General features: G+C 52.9%; 1 protein-coding gene across 4 annotated transcripts in view; it reads left to right on the top strand.

The window, feature by feature from the left end:
- WNT3 (Wnt family member 3) overlaps nt 1-25,238 on the top strand; it is a 49,336-nt gene that overhangs the window by 10,929 nt on the left and 13,169 nt on the right. The window contains exon 1 of one of the 4 annotated variants that reach the window (XM_049701436.1): nt 9,826-9,914. The exons of 2 other annotated variants lie outside the window; for them this stretch is intronic. In XM_049701436.1, coding sequence (XP_049557393.1) covers nt 9,841-9,914 — 74 coding nt within the window. In that variant the 5' untranslated portion in view covers nt 9,826-9,840. One more of the 4 variants, XM_033439010.2, reaches the window with a different exon arrangement.

Genomic DNA, 25,238 nt, shown 5'->3' with positions numbered 1-25,238 from the left:
ACCTTAATCCTGATTTTCTATTTTCATTTTATTATTCAATCCCATGTGTTTTTTTTGTTTTTTGGGGTTTTTTTTTGCGGTACGCGGGCCTCTCACTGTTGTGGCCTCTCCCGTTGCGGAGCACAGGCTCCGGACACGCAGGCTCAGCGGCCATGGCTCACGGGCCCAGCCGCTCCGCGGCATGTGGGATCTTCTCAGACCGGGGCACGAACCCGTGTCCCCTGCATCGGCAGGCAGACTCTCAACCACTGAGCCACCAGGGAAGCCCCCAATCCCATGTGTTTTGTGTTATAAATTCCTTGAGGGCAGGCACTGTCTCCACACCACTGTCTTCTCTGTGACTGGCAAGTACGTAGTAGTTGCTCAATAAATATTTGTTGCCTTTGGAATTTGTTGCCTCAGGCACTTCAAATCCTTCTGGAAAGAGGCAAGGCATACATAAATTTAAAATATTGCTATATCAGAGAGCTGGCCCTCACTGGATTGTTTTGGGTTGCAGGAATTCTGATCAGTTTCTTTCTGTTTCTTTATCGTCAGAGTGTCCTCCAAGTCTACAGAAGCTTTTTCTTTGGGGAAGTCACCATCTTTTCTTTTCTCCATGATCTTCTTCATCCTAAACTTGAAGCTGATACACAATTTTCCTCTTGGGAAGCTCTCTTATTTCTGGCCAATGATTGTGCTTTCCTCTTTCCCTGTCTCCCTTCACCCCTGGTTCCTCCCACCTTCCTTTGCCCTGGAAGGCAGCCAGTGCTATTGAGGCCATTCTGCAGGTGACGGGATGCCCTGGTAGCATCCACCCTGTCTCTCCAGCTGGGCTGCTCCCACCTCCCGCCCCCCAGCCATCGTGAGAACTGCTGTCACTGTGGGCACAGGTGGGAAGGAAGAGAGAGGCCCTGCCGAACATCGCACACAGCCCTCGCTGCCAGCCAGGCCCTTCCCATCAGCAAAACCCTAGCGGGGCACTGGCTTGACCTAGGAGGTGCTAAGCCCCCATCAGTGGGGGGAGCTTCAAGGAGGGACAGAGAATGGCTGGCGAAGGGGGGCCAGGCTGGCCTCACCCATCCGCCAGCAAGGTGTCCTCTTAGCCTCTCACCTCCTCTCTGCTTCTGCACCTCTGGGACCACCCTCCTCAGCCCCTAGACTTCAGGAAGGAGAGTGCTGAACCACAGGCCGGGTGGTCCTCCATCCTAACTGAAGCTTCTGCAGGAGAGACTCTGCAGCCTTCCTCAGCTATCAGTAAGGAAGGAGTCTATGACCTTGGCACTGTCCTTGAAGCTAAAAGAGCCCCATGAGATTGGCATCTTCATCCCCATTTAATCTGTGAGAAAATGGAGACTCTCAGAGCCCAATCAAGGAGCTGGGAAGCAAGTGGGGAGGCAGGATTTAACGTCCAGCTAATAATTTATTGTGTATGGTGTGTGCTGAGGGAACACAGCACACACTTGAACTCATCCTCCCAACACCCTCGGGAGGCAGATACTCTTGCTATCCCCATTCTACAGATGAGGAAACTGAGGTCCTGAGGAATCCACTCCATTGCCCAAGGCTCCACAGCTGGCAAACCCCAGAGCCCCAACCATGACACAAACTGCCTGGAGCCGAGCTCGCCAGGCTTCACAGCCTGTGACACAACATCTCAACAGTCAGGAAGTTCCTCCTTAGGTCTGACTGCAGTCTTTCCTGACTTAGTCCAAGCCCAGATTCTCTCATTTGGTCTCCTGGGGTCATGAGCTTCATCGTAGATTTTCAGCTTGACTCAAGGACCAGGATGCATTGCTCACTGAGTCTTCCTTTTTCCAGAACAATCCCTCCCAGATGACCCAGTCTCCTGCACACCTTTAACCATCTTGTTCTCCTTCTGATCTCTCTCCAGCGTCTCTACGTCCTTTTGCTAGTGCTGTGACTCATAGCACAGCTGTTAGAACAGGGCAAAGGGGTCCTGCCAGGCCCTTCAATTTAGACGGCTCCACCCTGGTGTCCTAAGGCTGCACCCCTCCCCGCAGGGCAAGGAATCTGGGGCCCAAGGGGTCATACCCACAACACCTCACCCCCAGCCATGCTCTGGGTACTCCGAAGTATCTGCAAGGCACCCTGAAGAGCCTGGCTTCAGTGGCTGTGAGTCTACTTCTGGGCTGGGCAGACTTCTGCCTGGGGTTCATCCTATCAGGTCAGGCCATGCTGCTGGTGTGTGTGCCCCGAGGGATGAGAGTGGTAAAGGAGAGGCCGTTTGCAGGGCCTGTGAACGGAGCCTGGCGGTTCAGTCGGGGTGACCAATGTGGATGAAGCAGGGATGAGGGGGCTGCTGGCTGTGAGCTGGGGGCTGGTTCTCTCCATGTCACTTTCTAGCTCAGAACGCCGTGGAGAACCTAGCCTTCCAGGTGGTGAATAAGACGATAGAATTTTTTTTAGCTTATTATTGAAGAATACCTAAAGAAAAGTACATGAATTATAAGTGTACAGCTCATCGAGTTGGATAGAATATATATATATATTTTAATTGAAGTATAATTAATTTACAATGTTGTGTTCGTTTCAAGTATACCACAAAGTGATTCAGTTATACATATATATATATATATATTCTTTTCAGATTCTTTTCCATTATAGGTTATGAAAAGATATTGAGTATAATTCCCTGTGTTATACAGTAGGTCCCTGTTGTTTACCTATTTTATATATAGAAAAGATATTTTATTTAACAGTTTGTTAACCTGACATGAAATTTTTAAATATCGGGCGCCTGGTGGATGAGGCTTCCTTTAGTACTCTCACCCCAGGTCCTGTAAGTGTTCCAGCCAGACCTGGGGACTTGGACAGGAAACGGGGTTCCCCGGGGTCTGACTAGCACAGAAGCTGGAAGAAGCCCTGCTTTCTCCATCTCTGCATCATCTTATCATCTTTCTCCATTTCTGCATCATCTTCCTACCTTAGTAGGCTGACTTCCTTCTACATCAACACTTCTACCTCCCTTGTAGTCTGTGGTCACCTCTTAGCTTCAAATCCCTTTTGATAAACTGGGACCTTGTCTTACACAGTCTTGGCCTCAAAGGATTTTCCTTCATAGTTGGTCAGTTTTGTCTTCTTTCTTTATTTAGCTGTTTAATAAAGACATATAATCCAGGCTGGATTATATTCATTTTTTCTCTTTCTGATTTTTAAAAAAATATTTACTTATTTATTTATTTTCTTTCTCTCTTTTTTTTTTTTTTGTCTGTGTCGGGTCTTAGTTGCGGCAAGTGGGATCTTCGCTGAGGCATGCGGGATCTTTCACTGCGGAGTGGGCTTCTCTCTAGTTGTGGCACGCAGGCTCCAGAGTGTGTGGGCTCTGTAGTTTGCGACACGTGGTCTCTCTAGTTGAGGCATGCGGGCTCAGTAGTTGTGGTGTGTGCGGGCTTAACTTCCCTGTGGCATGTAGGATCTTAGTTCCCCGGCCAGGGATTGAACCTGCGTCACCTGCATTGGAAGGTGGATTCTTTACCACTGGACCACCAGGGAAGTCCCAGTTTTGTCTTTTTTTTTTTTTTTTAATTTATTTTGGCTGCATTGGGTCTTCGTTGCTGTGCACAGGCTTTTCTCTAGTTGTGGCGAGCAGGGGCTACTCTTCATTGAGATACATGGGCTTCTCACTGTGGTGGCTTCCCTGTTGCAGAGCATGGGCTCTAGGCGTGTGGGCTTCAGTAGTTGTGGTACTTGGGTTCAGTAGTTGTGGCACTTGGGCTCAGTAGTTGTGGCACATGGGCTTTGTTGCTCCGCAGCATGTGGGATCTTCCCAGACCAGGGCTCGAACCCGTGTCCCCTGCATTGTCAGGCAGATTCTTAACCACTGCACCACCAGGGAAGCTCCCAGTTTTGTCATTTTTAAATGGCCCAACAGAAGAGCATTCAACCAGCAGGTCTGACTGTGATGTTCCACCCTCTTTTTTTTTCTTTTTTAATTAAAATTTTTTCTTTACTTCTTTTTTAAAAAATTTTTATTGAAATATAGTTGAGGGCTTCCCTGGTGGCGCAGTGGTTGAGAGTCCGCCTGCCGATGCAGGGGACACGGGTTCGTGCCCCGGTCTGGGAAGATCCCACATGCCGCGGAGCGGCTGGGCCCGTGAGCCATGGCTGCTGAGCCTGCGCGTCCGGAGCCTGTGCTCCGCAACGGGAGAGGCCACAACAGTGAGAGGCCCGCGTACCGCAAAAAAAAAACCCCAAAAAACAAAAAGACATATAGTTGATTTACAATGTTGTGTTAGTTTCAGGTGGTGTTCCACCCTCTTTAGCACGGCCTGTGAAACCCGGAATGATCTCGCCCCTTCCTGGCTCTCCACCCTAACTCACCTCCCACCACCACATCCTCACCCTATGACCTACTTTCACTGCACAGGCGAGAGCCTGGACGTTGGGTGACAGCAGTCCTGGGCTCTAGATCGTTCTGCCTTTAATATCTTGGTGACCTGAACCTGTCTGAGCCTCAGCTTTCTCTCTGTAAAACGAGGAGTAAAGGATGAGGTAACACATGAGAGACTTAGTATAGTGTCTGCTGTCCACCCTTTGCCATCAATGTTGCTTTATCATTTGGGTTGTTCTTACACTACCTCCCATCTCCAGGCCTTTGCGTTTGCCCCACCTTCTTTGGAATGACTTCTGTGAACTCCCCTTCGTTCTTCAAAGCACAGTCCAGGCACCACCTTCTCTGTGCTTCCTTCTTTCACACCTGGCCCCAGCTCAGCCCCTTCCGGGTGTATCCGTTTCATTGATTAGACTGTGAGCGCCCCGCAGGCAGGACCGGGTCTCCATCACCTTTGCGCCCACATCACAAGGATAGCACAGGGCACACATTGCATCCTCTATGACGGGTGGTAGGATGAAGGAACACCATTGAGAGTCACCTGCCAGTTGCAGGCTCAGTCTGCAGCCCCAGCTAGATTCCCATTGCCTCTGTGAGGCCCTCCTAGGAAGACATGGGGCCCCTGTCACTAGTTACCTCTTCACGTGCATCTGGCTTGTCTTCCCAACTAGAGGGTCAGCCCCTTGAGGGCATGATTCTGCTCTGTATTTCTTCATATCCCAAGTGAGCCCCACACGTCATCCTGAATATTGCAGGAGCACAGCTGGTAATAGTATTGGTTGGTTGGCTAATGCTCCGGGCTCCTTCCCAGGCAAGCTTGAGTCCAGGCTCAGCTGGTTCCCACTCTCTGGGACAGTTTTCCCCTCACTCTGTGATTTCCCAGAGAGTCCAGCTCTGAGCTTCTAGCGTCTGTGCTGGAAGGCAGCATGGTGTTCCAGGAAGAGGAGTCAACCCGGCCTTGATGTGAATCTCAGAAGTGCTACTTAATAGCTCTGGAACTTTGGGTTGTTAAAAAAAAAAGTGAGCCTCAATTTGTTCATCTGTAAAATGGGAGCAAAGATTCCGATCTCAGGGCAGTTGTGAGGAAGAAATGAAATAGTACTCAGGAACTGAGTTAAAGATGAAGAAGTATTAAATGAATTAAGGATGTTCTGAAGTCATTCCAATGTATCAAGGGTCATAAGATATTCTATCCCAGACCAGGCTTCTTTGGAATAGGAAGATCTGAATTCCTTCCAACACAGGAAAGGCCATACTCAGGGAAAGCTGTACACTTCGTGGCTGTTGGAGTTTTTTCAGGGGGGGTCCTAGGACTGGTCTGTGTAGGTTTAATGTGTCCCTAGTTAATAGCTAGACACTGGCCATTTCAGCCCTGCTAAGCACAGTGAGAAAGTTTGACTGGGGTACCAGGCAGCCTGGGTGGGATGCAGGCTGACCCAGGGATGGCAGTCACTGTACACTTCCAACCTTTAGGGGAGAAGAGCCTGCTGGACCATAGGAAGGAAGGGGAGGAAACCGAAGCACAGAGTGGCCACATAATGCTTTTTGTTCTTAAAAACATTTTTGATTGCAGACTGATACCAAATGTTTTTTTATGATGTGACGCTTGATGCACATGAGAGAGTGAGCATACCATAAATACAGGATATAATAACAAGATAAAAACAACCTGGGCCTTACCACACCTCTGAAGAACCAGAATATGATCAAGGTCATTGCATCTATCTGTGGGGTTCTCCCCGTCCCATCCCCGTATCTCCCTCCAGGCATGATCACATTCTGAATTTTGTATATTTATTCCATCACTTTATTATTTTTTTAATTTTTATTTCTTTATTTAATTTTGGTTGCTTTGGGTCTTTGTTGCTGCATGTGGGCTTTCTTTAGTTGTGGCGAGCAGGGGCTACTCTTTGTTGTGGTGCACGGGCTTCTCACTGTGGTGGCTTCTCTTGTTGCAGAGCATGGGATTCAGTAGTTGTGGAGCGCAGGCATCAGTAGTTTTGGCACGTGGGCTCAGTAGTTGTGGTTTGCGGGCTCCAGAGCACAGGCTCTGTAATTGTGGCTCACGGGCTTAGTGGCTCCGCAGCACGTGGGATCTTCCCAGACCAGAGCTGGAACCTGCGTCTTCTGCATTGGCAGGCAGATTCTTAACCACTGCGCCACCAGGGAAGTCATTATTCCATCACTTTAAAATAATAGTTATTCCAGCTAGGAATGCCTAGACAATATATATTTTTTGTTTATTTTATTTTATTAATTTTTTTATTGAAGTATAGTTGATTTACAGTGTTGTGTTAGTTTCAAGTGTACAGCAAAGCGATTCATTATATATATGTGTGTGTGTGTGTGTGTGTGTGTGTGTGTGTGTGTGTGTGTGTGTGTGTATATTGGGTTGGCCAAAAAGTTCGCTAGGGTTTTTATCATAAGATGTTTTTCTGTTCCATCTCCTGTCAGTGGGCGAGTGTCTTGAGGTGCACATGAGGGAGAGTAGCTCTCTGGGAGGGGTACCTACCCAGGAGTAGAAATTTGGGGCTGCAGGACGTGTGAAAGTTCTACTTTGCAAGCTGATGCTAAACTGTTTTCCAAAGAAGTTGTGCCCATCTGCACTCTCATGTTTGCTCTACATTTTCACTGACACTTGAACTCGAGTGAGTTCACTCTTGTCAGTCTGGCAGCTGTAGAATGTGGTCTGTGGTCTTCGTTGGCAGAGGTGGGACTGCTTTAAGGTCCCAGAGTTGGGAGAAGCAGAGGCAGGGCTGGGACCCCGGGGATCATGTCAACACATAAAAATGTGCATTTGGGGGAATTCCCCGGTGGTCCAGTGGTTAGGACTCTACTGCTTTCACTGCCAGGGCCCGGGTTCAATCTCTGATCAGGGAACTAAGATCCCACAAGCCGCACGGTGCAGCCAGAAAAGAAATGTGCATTTGGAGGAACATATGGCCACGGCTGGTGTGTCTGGTGGACATCCTCCCCGACCGCCAGCTCCTCACGTTTTCGGCCCAAGGGCCAGAGGGCGCCACTGGCCATTTGGTGGCAGGGGCAAAAGTAGCTAACAGAGCTCCAGCCTTCACTTCCCTGGCTCACCTCTTCCCCCCACCATCTTCCCCTTTGTACCCTCACTGGGCGTGAACGCCCTGCCCAGTATTCAGAGATAAGGCCACTCTTCCCAGGAGTCCCCATCCCATCAGCCCCACCAGAGCCAGGGCACATTTTCCTCCTGGCCCCCTCTCTGCCCTTCTGTCCCAATGGGCCACCCTGCCTGAGTTACAGCAATAGCATCTCTCAGGTGCCAGTTTATGCTTTTTTTTTTTTTTTTTTTTGCGGTACGCGGGCCTCTCACTGCTGTGGCCTCTGTGGCCTCTCCCGTTGCGGAGCACAGGCTCCGGACGCGCAGGCTCAATGGCCATGGCTCACGGGCCCAGCCGCTCCGCGGTATGTGGGATCCTCTCGGACCGGGGCACGAACCTGCGTCCCCTGCATCGGCAGGCAGACTCTCAACCACTGCGCCACCAGGGAAGCCCTATGCCATTGTTTTCTTTTGGCTGTGCTGTGCAACTTGCGGGATCTTAGTTTCAAGCGTGGAGTCCTAACTACTGGACTGCCAGGGCATTCCCTCAGGTGCCTTTTCAGGGAATACCAGCAGGTGACCTTCTTCCCCCAAGCCTTCATCCAAGCGCTGGGACTCCCTCCTGAAAGAAAAGCCATGAGCTCTTCAGTGCACATCAGAAACCAGATGCGGCTGCCATCACCTACTGGCATCTCTGTCCTCACTGTTTGGTCCTTATTCATCCTCCCTTCCTGCCCTGGAGCAAAATGCTACTTCTTCCTCGGGCCTCCATTATAAAGATAAAGGGGTCTTAGGACCCCTTTCCTGACCAAAAAATTCTTTTCCATCACTCCTCCATCTGGCCATGACCTTCCTGGAATTTTTCAAAATCCCGTTCAGAGCTGTCAACTTCCTGGGAATCTTCCCAGTCTAACTTCCACCCTCTCTCCCAGGTCTTCTGCACACCTTTTGGGTCAGAGCAGGAAGTTGCAAACTGTGTTTCTTACACCAGTCCCACGTAATCCTGCTGAGGAGGGCTTTTGGTGTCAAATAAGTTTGGGAGGTGCCACCTGCTACTTCCAGGCTCTAGGTGTTTGTGGTGCTCATTAGCATATTAGCATCTTGTATTAGCAACACAGAGAGGCCTGCAGGCATGATCCTTGTTTTCATTTGTTTAGTCTGTTTTCCAAAAATATTTACTCTCTCAAGTAACAACTTACTACCTGTTTGGAAAATGTGATCTAGGAGATTCTCCTGTCCCTTTTAGTGTCAGTTTGTCCTTGTGGTCTTATTCATCTCAGCAATTGGGCTATGATTCCTCTGACTTTTAAAAATCATTCTGTGTGAACTAGTTCAGTCCAGAGCACCCATCCCAGAGGGTCTTGAGTTGAATGAATGCATGAATGGATGAATGAAGCAATCAGCTAATCAACTGATCAATTTAGCTGAATCCCCTTTCCTGTGAGGCTGGCAGAAACCAGGCCCAGCTGATCTTTGTACCCTGGGGACATGGGTCTCTCTGGCCAGTGTCAGACCCTTCCCACAGTATTTCTACAAAGCCTAACCCCATCACGCCGGTAGAATGCATCTCTTACATTAGGTCTCCTATCGTTTTCGTTTTAGGCATCTGTCTCCCTATGAATCTGGGAGCCTCTGCAGGGCAAGGACCATGTCACACTCACCTCTCTGTATTCCCATGAACGGGTGCTCGGTCCCCACCTGCTGAGTGATGAAGCTCTCCACCGACCTCTTCCAGAGAGCCGGTAGAGCACTGTGGTTAAGGCTGAAGGCTCTGGAGTCAGGCTGGATGCGCTCCAGACTACCTGGGTAACCTCCAGCAAACTACGTAATCTCTGCAGTTCAATTTCCCTCCCTGGTGAAGGTGATGATAACAGTACCCTCCTCACAGGGTCGCTGGGAGGATTAAATGAGTTAATACGTGTAAAGCACATGAAATAGTACCTGGCATGGAGATGGCATTGGTCTGGGTTAGCACTTATAACAATAGCAACTACCATCCATTGTGCCAGGGATCGTGATAAGGGCTTTACCTACATCCTTTCGATGACTCCTCCCTCCAGCCTCTTTGAAGTAGGTGATGTTTACAATTTTCCACCTCATGCACTGGTGGTAGCAAAGGGACCAGGACTCAGGTCAGCCAGATCGACCCGTAGTAGGCGACGCTGCTCTCCACTCAGGGATTGGGCGTCTCCTCTACCTCTTTTCACCTATAATTAACCCTAATGAGAACCTGACTTGTCCTCTAGGCTTCCCAATAAGACGGAAATCCATCGCAGGGTTGGGGTTTACGTGTACGCATGCGCATAACAGAGCACGGTCGCGCGAGAACGAGAGAGGCCGCGGTTGTTGCCAGCACCTTCGTGGCTGACCCAGAAAGACCAAGATACTGAGGCAGGACTTTGAGACTACACGGCGGAAAGTAACCCGTGAGTCAGCAATGCTGCCGAAAAGGCAGAGAGGTCCTGGAATTGCTTGGTATCACCGCCCCCAGCACCTCGCCGCGGGCCCCGGGTGAGCCTGGGAAATGTTCGCAGGCAGGACGTCTGTGGTGGCGTTTACCCGGTTTGCTTATCCTGGTGAAAGATGGAAAGATTCCTGAGGGTTATAAAGGGGCACCCGGATTTGCGGGGGAGGGGGCGCATCTCCCCGACTTCTGAAATGAGCAACCTGGAGTCCCCTTCCGCACGTGGCAGCTGGGCTTCTCAGACCCCGGAGGCGGACTCCATTCTTCCCCAGCGGTCACGGGGTTGACCGTCCTCCTCTTTCCGTACTGGCCAGGGCTTTGTTCTAGAACCTTCCCCGGTCTGGCCGCACAACAGAAGTGAGAAGTGGGGGCCTCGGGAGAGGGGCTGAAGCTGGTTATGCGAACCAGGAGATTTAAGATGCACATGCCAGAGGCTGTTTCTCTCGGAGCAGAGAAGGTTGGGGGACTTCATTCCAGGCAGGTGAGCGGCTGCTGCCTCAACCCCTGAGCACAGGTCACGGGGGCCCAAATGGCGGCCGGAGGGCTGGCGGTGCGGTGAGCGGGGACGATCTCCCACCAGCTATCATGAGGCAAAGGCACCCCCGAATGGAAGCAGGCAGTGGATCCGGCAGAGGGAGTGAGAGAAGGGGGCGCTGAGATCTTCCTGGCCTGGAAAGGAGGGAATTCCCAGGAATCCCTCTACTGACTGGGCTAGCAAAAGCTTGAGTCTGGTAAGGTGTCAGCGTTTAGATTTTTATCCTCTCCACATGGTGCAGTGTGTTTGTTCTGTGAACAAAGGAGAATCTGAATTCCCTGAAGGCTTGGAAGCACCCCCTTCCCCCAGTTGGCTGAGTTGCCCAGCACCTCAGCTCCTGGGGCCCCAAGTGAACTCCCCCATCGGGGCCATGGAGCCTCCTGGGGGCCTTTGTTTTGTTCCAGCCTCCCCCAGCGTTCCTTCCACCTCTGAGGGACCCCTTTCCAGGGGGGCAGCCCTGTGTAGGGCCCGGGCCTCTTTCAGGTCCATAGGTGGTCCCCACTTCCCTGACTATGGGATCTAAACTCATCAGCTGGGACCGCAAGCCCTGGCCTCCTCCCTCTGTGCTCCTCGGGTTTCAGTGTTTTGAGTCACATCACTGTCTCAGAAGTGCCCTTCCTCTTCCTTTTCTCTCATAAAGATCTACCCCAGAGCACAGCCCTTTGAGGTCTTGTGGATTACCCGCACCCATCCCGCTCTGCGTGTTCCTTCCATCTCCACCAGGACGGTCCGTGTGCTGGCTGGTCCTCTGTTCCTGTGCACGTGGCCTGCCCGTTCCGTTTTACCCTCCTCCAGGTCAAGGACGTGACACTGTCCTGTGCCCAGTTCCGTACAGAGCACACAGTGGGTGCTGAACCAATGCGTTCTGCTTGAATGAACTGGTCATCACCAGTGGGTGGAATCTCCACAGTGGAGCAAAGTAGCAACAGTACAGGATTTGGGGTCAGACAGACAAGGGTCAAACCCCACCGCCACTTACTGGCTTATGGTGCCCTGTCTGAACCTCAGTTTCCTCATTTGTAAAGAGACAGTATTTACCTCCCAGGGCTGTTGTGAGGATTCACTGAGATGCCATTGATGCTTTGCAAACTGGAAGGTGCTAGAACATGTGTCATCTACCCTGACCTCTCTTGGAAGAGGTCCTGAATTCATGTGTCCTGTCTCACACACAAACCTCTTCAGCCCTCAGATGGAGGTCTCCTCTCCCCGGGGAAGCCTTGAGTGTGGGTCTGGCCTTGTCTGAGATACAGAGAAGTAAACCTGGAGTGTGGAAGATCCATGACAACATTCAAAGGAAGAAAGATCAATAGGCAGGGCCCCCACATTTGAATTTATAGGGCTGTAAATCCAGGGAGCAGCCTGAGTAGCCCCCTCCCCCTCAGCCTTCCACCAACACACTCCATACAGACCTTGTCCTAATGTTTCACCTCATTGCTCTAGTGGCCAACTCAGCACCACCATATCCTAGCTGTGTGACCACAGACAAGTTACTTAGCCTCTCTGAACCCATGTCAGATGGGGATGATAATAACCTCATAGGGTTCTTTGGCAAATTAAAATATATGTTCTATGTTAAGTGCTTTACATGGCTCCTGGCACTAGTCAGGGCTCAATAAATGTTAGCTATTATTAGTAATAATAATGACCATTCTGAGTGCCCCAGTAAATTGGTCCCCTCACTACCTTACACAGTTCAGTAAATTATTTCCTCATGACCTTATTAACCACTCACATTATCTTATGCACCACTGGGTATGCACCTGTAAAAGCCTTCCACTTTATTTTATTTACAGCTCTGCATGTCCCCATTACATCTCTCTGTTTTGTGGCTACCTTCTCCTGTCTGTGGTACTCAGGCCTTCTCTTAGCCCAGGTGATTTATGAAGGACCCTTAACTGGAGCTAATTGCTATGATATTTTTCCCCTCATGTTGAACACACATCCTATTAGTAGAGAAATTGGTAATTAATTTTTAATTTTTTTTTACTTTAAATGTCTGCTGTGTGTGTGTGTGTTTGTGAAAGAGAGAGAGAGAGAGAGAGAGAGAGACTGATTTTATCCTTTCTGTCCAAAGTGTATTTCCCCTGGAAGAAATACTTTTGTAACAAATGTGACTAGGAACACAGGACTGAAAATATGGAAATTGCCTGTGGCACCAGCACTCGTGCAGGGATGCAGCTGGTCTGGTGGGACAACGGCGTATGCAGTGAGCAGAGGTGAGGGAGGGGAAAGTGAGGACAGACCGAGAGGAGGCATGTGGACAGGAGGGCTCCACCATGGACCTGTGGAGAGAAAGCACTGCTGGTGAGATATGAGTGGGGAACTTGAAATCCTAGACAAAAACAAAGTAGCTGTGGTCAAGAACAAAGAAAGATGGGGAAGAAAGGAGGAGAAAGGCCTTGGTACCTTGAACCCCAAGAGTGTTTGGTGGCGTCCTGCATTTCTGCAGAGAGAATTTCCACTTAACAGACATATATCCCACCACTGCAAGGCTAAGAAAAGGACACAGGATTGAAGGCTTGGGTGGGAGGTCACTAGATGAGGCTGTAGGAGGAAACGATTCTTTTGAAATATACTTTCTATCTTGTCTTTTTCCAGTGCATGTTAGCGTGTGTTTTGTAATGCACCTGACAGGTGAGCATGGTGGCAGGCTGGCGTGCGATTTAGACCTAATGTATGTAAATGGGGGGGCATGCCCAAACACTTTTTACTGATGTGTTGCCGGATCCAAAAAGTTTTGCTTCCGTTCCCATAAAGATGGAGATCTGTTGGGAGGCCAGGAGAGAGACGATGAGGGAGAGCTGCTTCATGAGAGGATGTGGACAAAACCGTGGTTGTAAAGGATGGGTTAGTGCTGGCGCAGGAGGAGGTAGGACCCCTGGGGATGGATGGCAGAGGGCTGAGGAGGCCCAGCTATGCCCCCGCCCGACCCCCGGTGACCACTGGCAGGTTCTGAACCTTGTCTGTGACCTAGGACAGTGTTTCTCCTCCATCTTGCCTCCTCTTTTATTTTTTTGGTCCCCGACCAGGGATCCAACCGGTGCCCCATGCAGCGGAAGCGTGGAGTCTTAAACACTGGACCACCAGGGAGGCCCCTTGTGTCCTCCTCTTATAATGGAGGAAGGGAGGCTACCACAGAGAGGAGGGGGCACCCAGACCAATTAAATCCCTTTCTCTGGGGATGGGGCCCCAGCATCAGTAGTTTTAAACTCCCCCGGGGGCCATGTGACATGCAGCCAGGGTTGAGAGCCCGTGACCCACCCCTCTGAGTGCTGGAACATTTAAAGGTCCTGCATGGGTCTGCGGTAGACCCGAATATGACTCCTAATAGGTGCTGAGTAGATGCTTGCAAAACTCAGGCGCCTGTGGTGAGGGGGCCCTTGAGAAGAAAGGACAGGGGGAGTGAGTGCAACGACACTGCAGAGGAATTGGCGGCGGGACTCCGGGACTGATGAATTTGGAGGGGCGCAGAGGAAGATGTTGAGGCTCGCTCGGGCTGCCTTGCCTGAGGATGGGGATGGGGCCGGGAGGGAGGGGCAGCCACCGCTTTGAACTTGCGTGGAGCCTCCCTAAACAGAGCGGGGTGGGGGGGGTGGGGGGGGTAGGAGTCCAGGTGCCGGGCAGGGCTGTTTCCCACCTGCGCGTGCTCAGCGCCGTGGGGGGACCAGGCTCAAGGAAGCGCTCCTGGGAACGCGGTGGAAGTACCCGCCCTGAAAGGCGGGGAGCAGACGGCGCCTTGACCGCCCAGCGATGGCGCAGCGCCCCCCCACCCGCCCCGTCGGGTGCACCTGCTGCCGCAGGGGCCACGGCGGGTCCGGAGACTCGGCCACCCTCCGTGCTCGGGGAGGGCGAGGCCAGGTGCGAGCCCCGCGCGGGTCGTGTCCAGAAGTCCCCACGAATTAGTTGGAGTTTATGTTCCTTCTAACTTTTATTATGAAAATTGTTAATCAGGAAAACAGAAAAAATAATTCCAGGAGCACCCACGTACACACCTCCTAGTTCAAGTGTTTTTCATTTTGCCGTAATTGCTCCCCCCTCCCCTTTCTCGCCTCCCTCCCCGCCCCCCATCCCCTACACAGTGTTTGGTTTGCTGAACCATTTCAAAGTAAGTTATAGTCATCATGACTTTTCACCTCTGCATTTTACAATGTAAGGATGACGCCTATGACCACATACCATTATCACACTTAACCCAATTATTAATGATTCCTGATGATTCACATTTCCCCAATTATCCTCAAAATGCCCTCATGGCTAGGATTTTCAAACCAGTTTCCAATTATTTGATTGTTCTGTCTCATAAGTTTATTTTAATCTAAACCATCCCTCCCCTCCTTTCCCCAACACACACGTGCGTGCGCACACACACACACACACACACACACACACACACTTTTTAAAAGTAACTTGGACTTTGGAGAGTTCAGGCCCGTAGCCTTGTGAGTTTGTCTGGTCGCTTCCCCATAGTGTCATTTGGTTTGTTCCTCTATCCCTCGTGTTTCCTGATAGCTGAAAGTTACTTCTAAAGGCTTGTGGAGATTCAGGTTAAACATCTTTGGCCAGAGAACTTTCTAGGGTATGCTGGATACTTCGCATTGCATCATCTTATACCATGCTGTTGTCACACTCTGGAGGAGGTTTTCAACGATCCAGCTTCCTGGACTCCTCCCCTGAGAGTCTGATTCAGCAGGGCTGGCTTTGGAGCCCAGCTGTCTGTATTTTTCAAAACCACTGCAAGTGATCTGAGTCCCGTAGTGCCATGGCTGCACCCACGAAGAGCAGCCAGCTGGTAAAATCATGCTCTTGGTCCTCCAGAAGGCGTGGTGTAAGGGAGTGTGGGTGGGATGGTCGAGGCAGGTGAAGTCCTCAGGGCCCCAGCCCTCACCAGGGCAGGTGGTCCTTGCTGTCTGGGTGTGAGGCAGGGTGGGTGGGCACGCCGGCCCCGGTCAGGGAGGAGCACGGGCTACCTGGGGCAGTGCCCAGGCTCAGCTGGGAGCTCATGCAACAGCAGGGGTGCCCCAGGCACCACAGGGCCTGACCTACCATGAATATTTGTTGAGTTGAAGACATAGGGCTTTCAGAGGAGCCCTAGGGAGCCACTGTGAGAGTGAACTCCCAGCCAAGCAGCTCTGATTTCCAAGTTCCCTCCTGGGCTTCTTCCTAAGATTCAGATAAAGGATCTCCAGACAGTGGAAGCAGAGGCTGTGTGCTAAGGCCCAGAGGACCAGTGCGGCCATCACCCGCCCTCAGCTTGTCCTGGTGGCAGCCTGTGGGATTCGGGGGAGGTGAGGAGGTTGGGGTAGTCAGGTGGAGCCGCTCAGTGTGGCAGAAGGAGGAGGTGTGCTGGGCCTGTTGGTGAACCAAGCACTCTGCCCGCCCAGCCTACAGAAATGAAAGAAATGGTTCCTCCTCTCAAAAAACTGTTTTAGTGGAAAAACACAGCGTCAGTGGACAATTCAATGGAAAGTGTCTGAGTTTCCCTCTGAGGTATATATAAGAACTGGGAAATACCCAGAGGGAACAGTTTAAACTGGACACATTAAGAGGGGCTTTTAAAATTGGATCTTGATGGATGAATAGGAGCCCAAAGTAATAAATAAGAGGGCTGATGGGCTTCCCTGGTGGCGCAGTGGTTGAGAATCTGCCTGCTAATGCAGGGGACACGGGTTTGAGCCCTGGTCTGGGATGATCCCACATGCTGCAGAGCAACTAGTCCCGTGTGCCACAACTACTGAGCCTACGCGCCACATCTCCTGAAGCCCACGCGCTCTAGAGCCTGTGCTCGGCAACAAGAGAAGCCCGCGCACTGCAACAAAGAGTAGCCCCCGCTTGCCACAACTAGAGAAAGCCCGCATGCAGCAACGAGGACCCAACGCAGCCAAAAATAATAAATAAATAAAAATAAATAAATTTATCAAAAACAAAAAGAAAGAAGAAGGAACTGCGTGGTGGAAGGGAAGCAGAGTTGTGGCTGGGGGCATCTCAGGCCTGGACTGTGCTCCCTGCACTGTCTCAAGCCTGGAGGTACCCTGGGCAAGTCTGGGCTTCAGCTGGAACTGGACCAGATAGCGGCCAAGGTCCCACCAACCTGGACACTGTGCGGCCTGGTACTGTGATAGAGTAACTAAGGCCTGTGGCCGCTCACAGAAGGCTTTATAAAGCCTCTCTAGGGCATCTCATGTCCCTCCCCCGCCCCGCCTCCTCCAACTAGCAAGAGATGGCAGGGGAACCTTCTCAGGCGGACACTCTCATTCCCCAGGCTTTTATCAAGCATCTACCTTTGTACCCAGTGAGCACCCCAGAGACCTGGTCCCACCGTGGTTTCTAGAACGCTCAGCGCCTCTCAAGTTGCTAAAGCTGGACTCGTTTGGAGAGAAGCCATTTGGCAGAAGTATCCTGAACCCCAAGCCAGTCATTAACGTCTTCAGGCCCCAGCTGCCTCCGCTGTGAAACAGCATAACCACCTGTGCGGGTCTGGGGGCAGAGGCTGGGCCACAGCTTCCAGCTCTGAAGGGTCAGGACTCAACAAGTGTGACGTGTTTTGTTTTGTTTTAATTATTTTATTTATTTATTTTTGGCTGTGTTGGGTCTTCGTTGCTGTGCGTGGGCTTTCTCCTGTTGCGGCGAGCGGGGGCTACTCTTCGTTGTGGTGCGCAGGCTTCTCATTGTGGTGGCTTCTCTTGTTGTGGAGCACGGGCTCTAGGCACGCGGGCTCAGTAGTTGTGGCGCACGGGCTTAGGTGCTCCGTGGCATGTGGGATCTTCCCGGACCAGGACTTGAACCCGTGTCCCCTGCATGGGCAGGCGGATTCTTTTTCTTTTTTTTTTTGTGGTACGCGGGCCTCTCACTGTTGTGGCCTCTCCCGTTGCAGAGCACAGGCTCCGGATGCGCAGGCCCAGTGGCCATAGCTCACAGGCCCAGCCGCTCCGCGGCATGTGGGATCTTCCCGGACCGGGGCACGAACCCGTGTACCCTGCATCGGCAGGCGGACTCTCAGCCACTGCGCCACCAGGGAAGCCCGTGATGTGGTTTAAAGGGCTCGCCTGTGAGTCCCAAAGTGCTCGACGAAGCCGGTGCACTTGGGAGCGCGTCCCTCTGTGTCACCTGGAAACATGGTCCGCCAGGGCTCTTGGTGCCCCTCGGGAGACCCTTTGGGGGTCTGAGGAGTGAGGCCCTGGGCCCCCTTTCGCTTCTCTCTGGACACCCACCTGGGCTCAGGCCCAGTCTTCCCAGGCTAATACCTGCCTGAAGGAAGAGGCCGAGAGCTCGTGTGTCCTCTCAGTGCGAGGAGGACACAGCCCTGAGGACCCAAGCTGGAGCCGCTGATGCTGACGGGGCCAGAGAGGCAGGAGCCCCTCCCCCTTCTCCAAGGCCTCTGTCCCCCTGCTTCCTCTCAGTTCTCACCCTCTCTTCCTCCTCCCCAGGTCTGACCATCCTGCCCTGTGCCACCCCCCTCCCCCTGCAATTTGCCTGAAGGGGTCGATCCCTCTCTCTTACCTCCTCCCCTTCTCCACTCTGATCAACTCCACTTTCCTATGAAATTGAGAAGGCAAAAAAAAACCCTAACGCTCACAACACAACAAAAAACAGGTTTCAACATTTTACAGGTTTCAACATTTTTCAGGCCGCCTTGTCACATCTTATCAGATCAGCCAGGAGCCTCAGGCCAGGCACTCTGGGAGCCGCTTTGGAGAACAGAAGCTGTAACATTCCAGCCGAGACCCTGCCCCACCCTCTGCACCCCTCTCTTCCCTCCCCCCTCCCCATCTTCTTCTCCCCAAAGAAACGTCCCGCAGGGCCCGCCCCTCCCTCTTACTGGGAACTCTGCAAGACCTTGGCTTTGAGTGTCCCCCCACTCGCTTCTCTCCCTTCCACGGCTGTGGCCCCTCTGAGCTCTCAGGTGGTCTGAGGTGCCCACTTGGTCCTGAAAGGTGGCTTCTAGAAGTTGGGCAGCAGAGGGGAGTTGTCATAGCCACTCACAGAGTGCACAAGTGGCCACTTGGCCAGTAGGGCCCTGAGTTGTGCTGGAGAGTTTAGGGCACCGTGGCCAGTCCTCAGGGGCTGCTGCCAGTGGGAGGGAACGGCTTTTCACTTTGGTTCCATTTGGGGGTGGGGGGAATGTGTGGGTTTTGTCACCCATGGCGATGCGGACTGCTGGCCTGGAATACCCCCTTTCCCCCACATTCACAGCAGTACAGATCCAGGAAGTGCTGACCGAAGTCCAAAGGGCCAGATTTCAGCCAAAACAACCTGAGGGAGCGACCCAGATCCTGGGTCCCAGGGCGAGCGGGACGAGCTCCCCGGGGTGGGGTGGGGGGCAGGCTGGGAGGTCCCACTGTGAGCACGGAGAGGTACCTCCACCCCACCCCGCAGGAGGACAGGGCTGTGAACTGAAGGCTTAGGATGCATCACCCAGGGAGGAGGGTGGGGACAAAAGTGGAAGAGGGAAGGAGCAGAGGAAAGGAAGGAAGGAAGGGCGTGGTGACTCGCTCTGTCCAAGTCTATTGGCTGCACGTCTCCTGCTCAGGAATACCTGCAAGAAAACAGGCCCGGGTGCTTGGTGCCCGTGTTGGCAGAGCCCAGCCCGACCAGCCTGCCTCCTGCCGGGTTTTGAAAAGCCCTCCCCACCTCTTGGCCTGAAGTTCTAGCCCCCCTGGTGTGAGGGCCCTGTCTCCACCCTCGTGTCTCCTCCCTCCCTCCCTTGGCACATGGCAACCACCGCCGCCACCATGAGACTCCCCGATTGTCTCACCCTTTTTCTGGGTGCCCCCTGGGGCAGACAAGGCCTCGAGTACTATCCAGCTATTAGCTCCGGGACAGATTCCCAGATCTGAACTTCTAGCCTTGCTCTTTCCCTTGGGCTCCAGCTCTGCACCCCCGGTGTTGTCTGGACCTGGGTGCCTGCAGGTCTCACCAGCCCCACAAACTTCCTCTTTTTTCCCCAAACTGCTTTGCCTCTTATGTCCCCTTTCTCGGGTGATGGCATCTCCATCTTTCTGGTCATCCTGGCTCAAAATCTTGGTCATCCTTTCCTCCTTCCTGTTGTTTCCATGTGACCCATCCTCACTCACTGCTTCTGTTTTTTTTAAATTTATTTAATTTATTTTTATGGCTGTGTCGGGTCTTAGTTGGGGTGCACGGGCTCTGTAGTGTGTGGCCTGCGAGCTCAGCAGGTGTGGTATGCAGGTCTTAGTTGCCCCGCAGCATGTGGGATCTTAGGTTGGGATCGAACCCACGTCTCTTGCATTGGAAGGCGGATTCTTGACCACTGGACCACCAGGGAAGTCCCTTCCTCTCTGCTTCTAAGGCCACTGTCCTGAGACCCAGAGCCACAGGCCCTGCTAAACTAAATGGGAGGTGCTCGGGCCCCAGGGCCAAAGAGGTTCACCCCTGACCCCTGAAACCTGTCCCCCTGGGGGACTGTAACATGCAGACAGGCCTGAGACTGTCCTTAGCATAGAGTGTCACCCCGGCCACCTCACCCCCACTCCTTTCCCAGCCTTGGGTCTCTTAGTGCCCACCCCCTGGCCGCATTCTGCAGTTAGACGTCGTCTAATAGGTTAATATTCCAAAGCCCAGCTCAGGAGTCTTCAATGGCTGCACATGTCACCAGAGTAAAACTTGGCGCTCGGGGCCCCTGTCCCCTCCTCTGCTCCTTTGTAAGGTTCCTGGACTCCAGATGGGGTGGGCCCACCGCCGTTCTCTCCCACCTCTTGCCTGGGGCTCTTCCCGGGCACCCCAGCTCCCCCTGGGGGAGCCCCAGCCATCCTTCGCCAGCTCAGTGCCTGCCAGCGTGCTTCATGGTCACCACTGCCTGGGACTCGCTCGCCCCTCTTCCAGGATGCCCCCGCTCTTACCACGTGCTTTCTGGCATGAGGGTTACTCGGATGCTAAGCTACAGGTGGCTGGGGACCCTTTGTCACTCATGGCACCCAGACCTAGTAGGTGCTGGAAAAACGCTTGTTGGTCTGTAACTGACAGATGCCTTCTGGTCTGGGTGCCCCATGGGTGTGGCTCAGTTCATCTCCATGTTTCCAGTGCTTGGCACTCTGCCCCATTCAGTGGTCACTTAAATGTGTGTTGAGTGAATAGGTGGGGAATGAATTTGTTTACCAAGGGAAGGCTTTAACCTACTCTGCTAAGGGCAGGCACCTCTATGCACTCCACATGTTTACTGCTCTTGGGGTCAGGTTCTTGCAGTTGCTTCTTCAGTGACTCCTCTCTGGACCTTGGGTCCCAGCTCAGTGTGTGGATGCTTTCTACCCTCACCCTTCCCTTCCTGTGTATAAACAAGGGTGGCCCTGTAGCTCTTCTTGGGACACATGAGAACCAGAGGACCCATCCATGCCTACTGAGTGAATGGACCAGCTGCTGACGGGAAAGGTCCGGGGAGATGTTGATGAAAGGCACCTGCTGGGGTATCTAGGCCTGCTCTGAGGACTACGGGACCACGTGAGCCCTTTGGACTCAGAAGCAACTCCCTCCCCTTGGCTCGTACTGAGATGGGTTCAGGGTTGGGTTGGGTTGGGAGGGTGTAGAGCTGTGCTTAGCACCCATGGGGCCCACATGTGCTCCAGGGAGGATAAGCGGATGGGTAGAAAAAAGTGGGAGCTTGTGACCCTTGACCTAAGGCCCTCCTCTTGCTTTGTCACAAGCTCCCTGCCGAAGCACCGGGGTGAGTGGCCCTTGCCACTCGTGTTTAAGCTCTTTGGAAGTCCTAGGAGTTGGGTGCATCAGGGCCCGCTAGGCCCTGCCCTCCCCTACCGCACTGGGTACATGTGCCCCTGAACTCGTCAGGCTCCCCTCATGATGTCCACCGGCCCTGAGTGGCCTCTTGAGCTAAGTAGAAAGGTAGTAACCTTGAGTTCCAAGGCCAATGCTGGATCTTTACTTTCTGCCCATTTTCAAGATTTTCTTTCCCGTTCTGGAAGTTTCCATCTTGCCCCAGGCCAGGGTTGGGCCCCTCTGGACCCAGGAACAGGAAGGCCATCTGTCCAGTACTGTCCAGGAGCCAGCTGGTAGAGCACCAAGCACTGGGCTATTGTTTCCAGAAACACGGTGGTCACTCTGGAGGAAAGAGACAAAGGACCACAAAGGAGGTGGTTCTGGTTCCTCCCTTTTTCCATCTCCTTCCCTTCCTCCTGAACTCATGGCAGTCAGCTTAGGAGGCACTGGTTCTTTGGGTCAGCATCTTCAGGTGGCCTGTCTGGGGCTAGCAGAGATGGTCAGTCCTCGCCGTTGGAAAAGGTGAGGCCGAGAGGACCATGACTCCAAGAAAGGCATGACCAGGGGAGGCTTGGCCACGGAGCTCACGCTGAGACTGGAGAGCAGAGGTGGGGACCCCGGAGCCTTTCCCTGGGCTGCACCCTTGGATCCACCTTCCACAGCCCCGCCCATATGTGACTGTGTGACCTGGGAAAATAACAAACTCTCTCTGGGTCTCAGTCTTCCCATCCAGGGGAGGAAGGGATTAGATAAGACCAGTGGTTCTCAGACTGCATCCTGCAGAGGGGCCACAGGTGAGAGCAAGGGGGAAGGTCAAGGGATAGGTCTCTGGGCCCCTGCCCTTCTTTTTTTTTTTTTCCTTCCATTTAACCATTTTTAAGTGTACAAATCAGTGGCATCAAGTAGGTTTGCAATGTTGTCCAGCCATCACCCCTGTTTCCAGAACTTTTCATCGTCCCAAACAGAAACTCATACTCATTAAGCTGTGACTTCCCCTCCCAGCCCCCAGCTACCTCTAACCTACTCTTGGTCACGATGCATTTGCCTGTTGCTGGTGCCGCATGTAAGCGGAATCATACCGTATCTGTCCTTCAGTGTCTGGCTTGTTTCACTTGCTATAATGTCGTCAGCGTTCATCCATGTTGTAGCCTGTATCAGAGCATCATTCTTGTTGTGGCTGAATAATATTCCACTGTGTGGATTTACCATGTTTTGTTATCCATTCATCCGCGGATGGACACTCAGGTTGTTTCCACCTTTTGGCTGTTGTGAATAGTGCTGCCATGAACGCTGGTGTACAAGTATCGCTTGGATCCCTGCTTTCAGTTCTCCAGGATCTATACCCAGGAGTGGAATTGCTGGGTCATGTGATGATTCTATCTTTAGCTTTTTGACGAAGAGTCCCTCTTTTTATCTGTTTTATGTACCAGGGAGGGTGGGGGGAGGATGTAGATTAGGAAAAAATGGCTAACAAATAAGAAACACCCTAAACTAGATGACTCCTGAGGCCCCTCCGATCTCTCAAATACTACAATGTTGGAAGAGTCGAAGGTCAAAAATGTAGGAAAGTTTGAGTGCAGGGGAGGGCACCTGGTTGGGTGTAGGGCTCCAACCCACGTGGCTCGTTAAGGGGAGCAGGGCAGGGACAGCACGTGGTCCCCGCCGGCAGGTCATTGCTGGGTGGACGGCAGAGTCTGTGGGTCCACCGCGCCACGGTCACTGAACAGGCTGCGCCGCGCAGGACCCTTGTAGGCCTCTCACTATATGCTGTGTGCCTAGGCTGGCTCAGCACCGAGGTGCCCTGTGCTCACCATGCAGGCCCACCTCCAGCTTCTGGAGGCCGAAGGCGCCGAGCGGGGCGGTGAACGGCTTGGTGGGGCTGGGAGGCTGATTAGACCGTGCATGGCATTTAAGCCTGGCCTGTTTGGAGAGGGGGTTTCATCCTCAGAGGTCAACATCGAGGCCTCTGGAGCAGCCTGTCGCTGGCTGGCACCTGCCACCCATCCGCCTGGCTGCCTGTGTCTGTCCTCGGCCCAGCTGGGCAGTGGGTGGTTGGGCGGAGGATGAACTGTCCTTAGGGGAGGGTGGCAGGGCCCTTGGGCCGGGCAGGGCCAGGAGCTGGGTATAAATAGGCCTGGCGGTGCCCTCCCCCCTCCCCCTCACCAGCTGCCAGTGCCAGGCAGGTCCCCACCTCCCTTGGGAGCCCAGCCACTCTCTTGGGTCCTAAACGTAGGAACTTCCTCAGCGGAACTGAGGAATCTTGTCCTGTATGTAGGTGGAACCTCCGGATGCCTGGAAGCCTGGGGAGTTTGGCTGCAAGACTGGGGGTGGATCAGACTGGCCTTTTGGGAAGGAGTCGTTCTTTTATTCCTCCCCTGGAGAATCAGCGAGTACCTGTCATGGGCCTGGCCCTCTGGTCGGCCAAGTGTGCTTGTGTGGGTGCTTGTGTGTATATGTGTGTGTGTGTGTGTGTGTGTGTGTGTCTGTCTGTCTGTGTGTCTGGTATGGTGAGAGGTGTTGGTGGGGGATGGGAGGAGATGCAACACAACCTCTATCCTCAGGGAACTCACACTAGCACAGCCAGATGGAATTGGAAACAAGTCAGTTCAGCCCTTTGAGATAAGGTCTGAGTGAAGTAGAGGAGAAACAGAGGGAGGAGAGGTTACTTCTGTCTGGGGGCCCATGGAATCCTTCAGAATGGAGGCGGCCCAGGAACTGGAGGTTGAAGGATGGGTAAGATGTTTGCCGGGGACTTGGGCAGTGGAGAGGCGGATGGCGGGCGCTAGTCAGCCAGCAGGCCACTCCCACTTGGGTGCGAAGAACTGAGGGGCATGAGGCACACCGTGTGGCCTCCTCCAGGGGAACATGCACTTCGCTGGTGGGGACAAAAGGAGCTGTGAGTCAAGTTAACACATCTGTGGTGGTGGAATCTCAGACATGCGCATGTGTGGGTAGGAGGCTCACCGGTCGGGTGGCAGGGCGTATTTGGGGGAGGGCAGCTCTCCTGCAGAAATCCATCCCACGGCCACAGCCCCATTGGCCCCAGCACCAGCCCTCAGAGCTAAACCCCCATCCCTAGAGGCCCTTGCTCATCACCGGCAGGATGTCCAGATCTGAGCTGAAATCCTTGAACGGAGCATCCTGGAAGGGTCCCTATGCCCTTGCCCTTTGGGTTAACTTTAACGCTCGGCCAGATCACAGATGTCTTTTCAGCCACCCTGGTTAGGACTGAGCTTCCGGGAAAGGGGCCAGCCTTGCATCCTTCCCAGTGATGGATGGGAAGGGGCTCTGAAAATTCCGATGTGTTCTGTCAAGTCAGGGATGGGAGGGCTGAGAAATGCGGTTGATGACGTAGCAGGGGACGAAGTGCTGGGGACAGCCCCTAAACACATGGTAACCACCATGACCACCGCGACTTGAGGGCTTCCTATGTGCCAGGGGCTTTCTATCCTTTATCCCTCCCATTATGTCTATTTAACAGGTGAAGAAACTGAGGCACGAGGGGTTAAGTAAACTGCTTGAGATCAGCAGCTTGGAAACAGCAGAGCTGGATTTGAATGCAGGCAGCCTGGCTCCAGGTGCACGATGGACCTGGACGGCAGGAAGGAGACAGGGTTTGGTGGGAGGAGGGAAAAGAACTCATCGTCTCTGAGGCTGGGAGTTATTCTTGGAGGATATCATCCCTGGAGTCAGACAAACCTGTGGTTGCCCAACTTCTCTGCCTCAGTTTCCTCATCTGTAAAACCGAGATGACAGTACCCACGTCATAGAGCTCTTGTTGAGGATTAAGCGACATGATATCTGTGAAGCGCCTGGCATATAAGTGCTAAATAAGTGGTTGTCCTGATGATCGCTAGTGTTGAATGCGACTGCAGAGGAAAGGAAATCTGCTTGGTCAGAGGAGAGAGTACGACTGTCCAGGAGGAAGGATTCACAGTCAAGGGCTTGGTGCCCCGGAGGGGAGCGCAGGGGACCGTGGCATCTCCCTACTGGGAGATGTTTGGGGGACAGCTCTGGCCTTTGCAGCCAACCAAGCCCTGCCGGCCAGTGTGTAGGGCTTGGGCATTTTGCTGGGCTGGGTAGGCCCACCTGGGACCCACTGGGGTGGGGA

This window comes from Orcinus orca, chromosome 19 (assembly GCF_937001465.1).
Source record: "Orcinus orca chromosome 19, mOrcOrc1.1, whole genome shotgun sequence".
Classification (NCBI taxonomy): Eukaryota; Metazoa; Chordata; class Mammalia; order Artiodactyla; family Delphinidae; genus Orcinus; species Orcinus orca.
This window is presented reverse-complemented; position numbering and strand designations above follow the sequence as displayed.